The sequence below is a fragment of the Manacus vitellinus genome, unplaced genomic scaffold (assembly GCF_001715985.3).
Source record: "Manacus vitellinus isolate BGI_N305 unplaced genomic scaffold, ASM171598v3 scaffold_18_pilon, whole genome shotgun sequence".
NCBI classification, from domain to species: Eukaryota; Metazoa; Chordata; class Aves; order Passeriformes; family Pipridae; genus Manacus; species Manacus vitellinus.
The window spans coordinates 6,695,622-6,701,621 of record NW_021939324.1 but is presented as its reverse complement, the minus strand read 5'-3'; the positions used below and the strand labels follow the sequence as shown (position 1 = coordinate 6,701,621).

Genomic DNA, 6,000 nt, shown 5'->3' with positions numbered 1-6,000 from the left:
CCCAAGTGCCGTGTGCTCCATCTGTTTGTGGGAGCCCGCGTTCCCGCAGTGTTAATGGGTCTTGTGTTGTGCTTTGATTTTTATTAGGGTTTGTCCAAACAATAAAGGTGAAAGAGGTGGAATCCATTTACTTTTCATTTCTGAAAGCTTCCAAGACTGCAGACTCCTTTGAGGGAAACCTTTCTTAGGGAATTCCTTCTTCATTCCTGTACAAGACCTTTGGCATCCCGGGGTGAATTCCATTGTAAACCAAAGTAAGAAGACAATAGGATAGAGATTGAGGAAAAAACATTATTGTAGTGTTATTTTTTGGGGCAAGGACCCCTGCTGTGAAGTTGAGAACAGGGATAGATGCTACTCTGCCTCCTGAGCAGGCTTCAGATTATAGGTAGAAATTCTCCTCAGAAACCGTCAAAGCATTCTTGTGTACTTGACTTAACATTTACCATGACCCAAAATATTTTTTATCACCATACAGTGATGAAGTTTGTAGGTTTGCTATATTTTTTTAAAAGGTGTTTGAATTGCCTTTTTCAAGTATGAGTTAAAGTGTAAACTATGACTAACAGAAAAATAATAACAACAAACCGTGATCTGTGCTGGTGATTCAACATGCAGTTCTTTTTGCTTTTCATGACTGGAACATTGGTAAAAAGAACTCTTCTGCACATGTTCTCCAAGACTGAAATGAGCTCACAAGGATGCACTCTTGCACTGGAAGAAGCCCCAGTGCTGTCATAAACTTTATAAACATATAAACTGTCATAAAGTTTAGAAACTGTCAAAACAGAGAGCAGAACCAGTATTGTGTGACTGGGACATCAATAATGTTATGGAAATATTGACAATGTAATTTCTGCTATTGTATGTTAGAAGCATCCGTAGAAAAAAAAGTCCGATTACTGTTTAAGAAGTAACACAGGGTTATTGCTAAGGAAGTTCTGCAGTCTACCTACAACTATACAGGTTCTGTTGGTCCTTTAAACTGCTTGTGCTTTGAATACTGTATATGTTCATGTGTCTTCCTTGATATTGAATCTGTACCATGTTGGGATACCTAAGTACTAGAATACTATTCATCCTGAGGTGGTTTCTTTTGGTTGCTTGTTGTTGTTGTTGTTGTGTTGTTTTGGGTTTGTTTTGTTTCATTTTTGGTTTTAGTTGGTTGGAGGGGGAGGTGGTTTTGTTTTGGGTTAAATTTAGTTGTCCTTTCCCATGTCTCTTGAGCTGGAGTCCCCACAAGCAAGAGAACAGCTGTGCAGCAGCAGCACTTCACATGTGAATGACCCCTGCTTTTAAGTTAACACTTTAACACAGAATGATGTGAAGCTGTTACTAACTTGTCATGCTTCAATGTGCAGGATCCTGTTTATTATGAGTTGTATGTTTTGCTTTGCACTGAGCAAAATGTAAGTTGTCAAAAGTTTTATCCGGACTGATCTCTCAGGCCACTGTGGTCAGAAGTTACCAGTTGTATCATGTGCTGCGTGCCAGGGAGAGGAGTGTGACTAGTCTCAACTGCCACATCTGAGGCCATCTCAACTGATTTGAGATGCCTATGAGCATGGAGGCTCAAATTAACATCTCTGTTTTTACAGTTAATTGCCTTTTCTCATGTGCTAGAATTATACCACAACTTGAAGAGTGAGGGTATCCTTACAGCTGTGAAAGGCAGGAAAGGGTAAAAAGTATGGTGTTGAACTTCAGGAAACTTTAAAACTCTCTCTATGTTTTACTCCTTAGATTTTGAAGCAAGTTTTATTCGCTTGATTGACAAAGTGACCAATGGCTCTCGGATTGAAATAAACCAAACAGGTAAGCCCTGTTTTCTCTGCTTCCTCGGTTTTGGTCTTCCAGGCTTTATCAGTTTCTGCAGCGGAATCAGAGTTTTGTCTTGACAGAGGTAGGTGTTCAGATATAATTGACTGAGCAGATCAGAAATAACCAAGCTGAGAAGTTTTGTAGTAATTGGTTGCATGCAAGAAGATCAGCGTTCCACCATATAGTGGAGAACTAAAGAAACTGTATTGCCCAAGAACTGAAATCAGTATGTTGTTGGATATGTAGTATTTCCTAGTGGGGGAAGGTTCCTCTGAACCAGAATTGATTTTTGTTGGAGGCAAGGTTTACCCTCTACAAAGACAAACTTCTGAGCAAGAGTGCTTGCTTATTCATGCTTGGAAAAGGGTTTGATTAGAGTGAGAAGCTCCCTATATAACAATTTCATCTGGTTTGGAGTTTTCTTATTTTTAAAGGATTTTAAGAATTGTGGTTGATCAGTAAGGCAGATGAATTACCACCAGATATGCCAAGGCATCAATGACCTGATGAACTGATGAAGATTTAGCTTCTGTGGAGGATAATTATTGCTTGGAAATTACTAAGAGATCCTTAGTTTTGTGGGGGAGGGGAAAAGGAGGAGAAATTACTTGCAGGGCAGACAGACACTGGTGTGCATTGACCCATTTACTAACTGCATAAATTCTTTTGCCTCCAATTTGCCCGTATACATTGTTGCAAAGTATGTTTGTGTTGTAGTAATGGCCAATGCTCTTACAGTACCCTCATTTGGCTTACTCCCCTGGCATCTTCCCCAGGTACTACTTTGTATTATCAGCCTGGTCTTCTGTACGGAGGCTCGTTGGAACATGACTGCAGCCCCAGTCGTGGCATTGGTTACTATTTGGAAAGTCTGCTGTGCTTGGCACCCTTCATGAAGCATCCACTGAAGATTGTCTTGAGGGGAGTAACAAATGATCAAGTAGACCCTTCGGTAAGTAATACAGTTTAAGTACCAGAGGAGGATAATTCCCCACCCCCCCCCAAAAAAAATATTAGGGAGGAGTGTCTAAAACATCCAGAAGTATACAGTGTTGCTGTATTTACCAGCAAACTCTCTGAATCAAACAAACATCTGCTAAACTGTTGCCTCTCCACATCACACTCCAAACTGCAGTTTAGAATCCACCTTTTGACTTTCAATTCTGTAGTGCTTCTGTCTTCTCCCCTGCAAACTCCTTTTAAATGCACTGTGAGACCCTGCCAGAGGTTTGGTTCTCCTCTTCTCTTAGAATTTAGGGGGATTATTTCTCCTACCCAACACATGTGTTTACTGTATAAAGAGGAAATTGTCTTTAAAATTTGAATGTGAAAAGGAAGGAATCTTTCTCTTCTGTTGGATTCCGTACATAGTTATACAAATCTGCTGTGAAGCCTTCTTTCTGTTAGGAATAGAAGTCACATGGCAATTACAAAATTAAAGTAGCAAAAATATGTAATGACTGATTCTTCAGAAAGATGCTAGCAGGTTTGGTAGATCAAATAACTATGAAATGCTTCCTTTGATTTCTCTTACTGCTGATTTGCAGTTCTTTGTTTTGTAACAGTGTTGTTACAAAAATGAACTATGGGTGACATGGGATTAAAACATTGAAGTAGTGATTAGTGGTTATGGTTTGGGTTTTTTTTCCAAAAAATCCCATACATAAGCCTTTGCTTTTGGGGAACAGCACTTCTGTTTACTTTTTGAATGGTGATTGGAGACTATTTTCCTCCTAGTAGATTAGGGAAACGTTGTAATCTGAAAATTTAGTGAGTTTAAATAAATACAAATACTGTGAAGTGTAACTGCAGATATTAGATGAGCCTCTAAGTCATGCTAGTATTTATGACTTTTCAGCTGTGCTTTTCTTGTCATTTAAGAATCTTGCTTTCTCACCTGTGGCTATGAGAGACATCCACATAAGTCAAAGGATGATCAAAGTGGGTTGTACACAGCACTATGAAAAAAAAGGGGAAGCATGTTTTGCTAAGTTTTCAGTCATTCTGTTTAAAAGTCCTTAATATAACTGGTAAGTAATAAGAATCAAAGTCTTTTTTTGTTGACTGTGTCTATTTAATCACAATGGAGAAATTCTTGCGTAATCTGGAGATGAAGAACAGTCCACTGTTGATATTGCTTTTAAGTAAGTTTGGACAGTCATCTAAGCAACCAAGTCTTGATTCTGGAAATTAGCTCTTTTTAAGCATCAGTCACGTGGGCCTGAGATTAAACAATTTTAGTTGAAAAGAGTGCAAGAATTTAAGCCAGTTAAGTTTGCGCTTGAAGGGGGCTTGCCCTTGCCAGAGCTCAGACGCATGCCTGTTGGCATACATCAGCTGACCTTTCTGACACTAAATGTAAATAAAATTCATGCTAAAGAGTTACATCTTAAATTCCATGCGTCATAGTAGCAACTGCACAGTAGTTGTTAGTGACAGCTAACACAGTCACAACTTCGGTTACTGTGACTCAGCTCACACTTAGTAACTTTTTCAGTGGTAATAACTGAATACCAATTCCTGAAATTGGTTTAAACATGGTTTATGTCTGTTTAACTTGCCTAAGTAAACACTAAACCTGATGCCAATAAACTACTTAAAGGAGCTTTACAAGTTGTTTTGTATAGCATACGGATCTGCAGGCTGCTGAGACTAAAAGCACAAATTTAAATGCTACCCTAATTGATTTATGTGCTTATGTAAATGGAAGCTTGGTTTTAAATTGATTTGGGCTTTTATTTTTCGGTAGACAGAGGATGTTTATAAACTGAGTGAACAATTACTACCTATGCTTGTCCAAAAAGGGATGCTTAAATTTGCCTATCCATCTGTACGCTTTCTGACTTTCCATGGAGAAGGTGGAAAGGCAAACCAATGTGAAAACCAATGAGAGTTTAAAATGGGCTCTTGATGTAAGAACCTCTCAATCTCAGATTAGTAAGTTTGCATGGCCAGGTTTTGGTGGTGGGGTGCTAAAGGGGTGGTTCCTGTAAGAAGCTGCCAGAAGCCTGTGCCAGCTGGCTCCAAGACAGACCCACTGCTGGCCAAGGCTGAGCCCATCAGCCTCGGTGGTAGCGCTGCTGGGATAAACATGTTTAAGGGGGAAGCGGAGGGTGGGGGGAACTGTGGAGTAACCTGCAGCTGGAAAGAGGAGTGGAAGTACGTGAGAGGAACAGACCTGCACACACCAAGGTCAGTGAAGAAGGAGAGCAGGAACCTCATGCGCTGGAGCAGAGATTCTCCTGCAACCCATGATGAAGGCCATGTTGAAGCAGCTGTCCCCCTGCAGTCCCTGGAGGTCAGCAGGAGTTCAGATATCCACCTGCAGCCTGTGCAGGACCCCACGCTGGAGCAGGTGGATGCATGAATGAGGCTGTCACCCCATGGGAAGCCTGTACTGGAGCAGCATCCTGGCAGGATCTGTGGATCCCCATGGAGAGAGGAGCCCACACTGGAGCAGGTTTGCTGACAGGGTGTGTGACCCCCTGAGAGACCCACACTGGAGTGGTTCATGAGGAACCGTAGCCAGTGGGAAGGACCCATGTTGGAAAAGTTCATGGTGGACTGTCTCCCATGGGAAGGATCCCACACTAGTGCAGGGAAAGAGTGTGAGGAGCCCTCCCGCAGCAGAGAAAATGGCAGCAGAGATAACGTGTGATGGATTGACTGCAATCCTTATTCCCTGCCCCTTAGTGCTGCTGAAGGGGAGGAGGTAAAGAATCAGGAGTAAAGTTAAGTTCAGAAAGAAGAGGATTTGGATTAAGGTGTTTTTAAAATTTGGGTTTATTTTTCATTACCCTACTCTGACTTGATTGGCAATAAATTCAGTTCATTTCCTTGAGTCAAGTCAGTTTTGTTGGGTTTTTTTTCAGCTTTGCACTAGCTAAGGGATCCTAAAAGTTACTTTTCCTCCTCTTTTTTTTTTTTTAAACTCCCTGTCCTTAACTCATGAGCCTTTCATTATATTTTGTTGCCCCTGTCCGGCTGAGGAGGGGAAGTGATAGAGCAGCTTTGGTGGCCACCTGGCATTCAGCCAGGGTCTGCCCACCACATAGGTATGATAAACAAGGTGTGCACTCAAGGCATGCTTTGGAGGATTTTTGTTTATTTGTAAAAGGGATATAATGTTTTGTAAAGGTGTCGTTATTTTGGAGCTAGGTGAATTCTGCAGAGTGTATC

General features: G+C 41.1%; 1 protein-coding gene across 1 annotated transcript in view; it reads left to right on the top strand.

Moving 5' to 3' along the window:
• The window catches only part of RCL1 (RNA terminal phosphate cyclase like 1), a 29,871-nt gene that overhangs the window by 1,792 nt on the left and 22,079 nt on the right, over positions 1–6,000 (top strand). The window contains exons 2-3 of the mRNA XM_029959040.1: positions 1,744–1,815; positions 2,598–2,773. Of these exons, the coding sequence (XP_029814900.1) occupies positions 1,744–1,815; positions 2,598–2,773 (248 nt within the window). The remainder of the gene's footprint in view (positions 1–1,743; positions 1,816–2,597; positions 2,774–6,000) is intronic.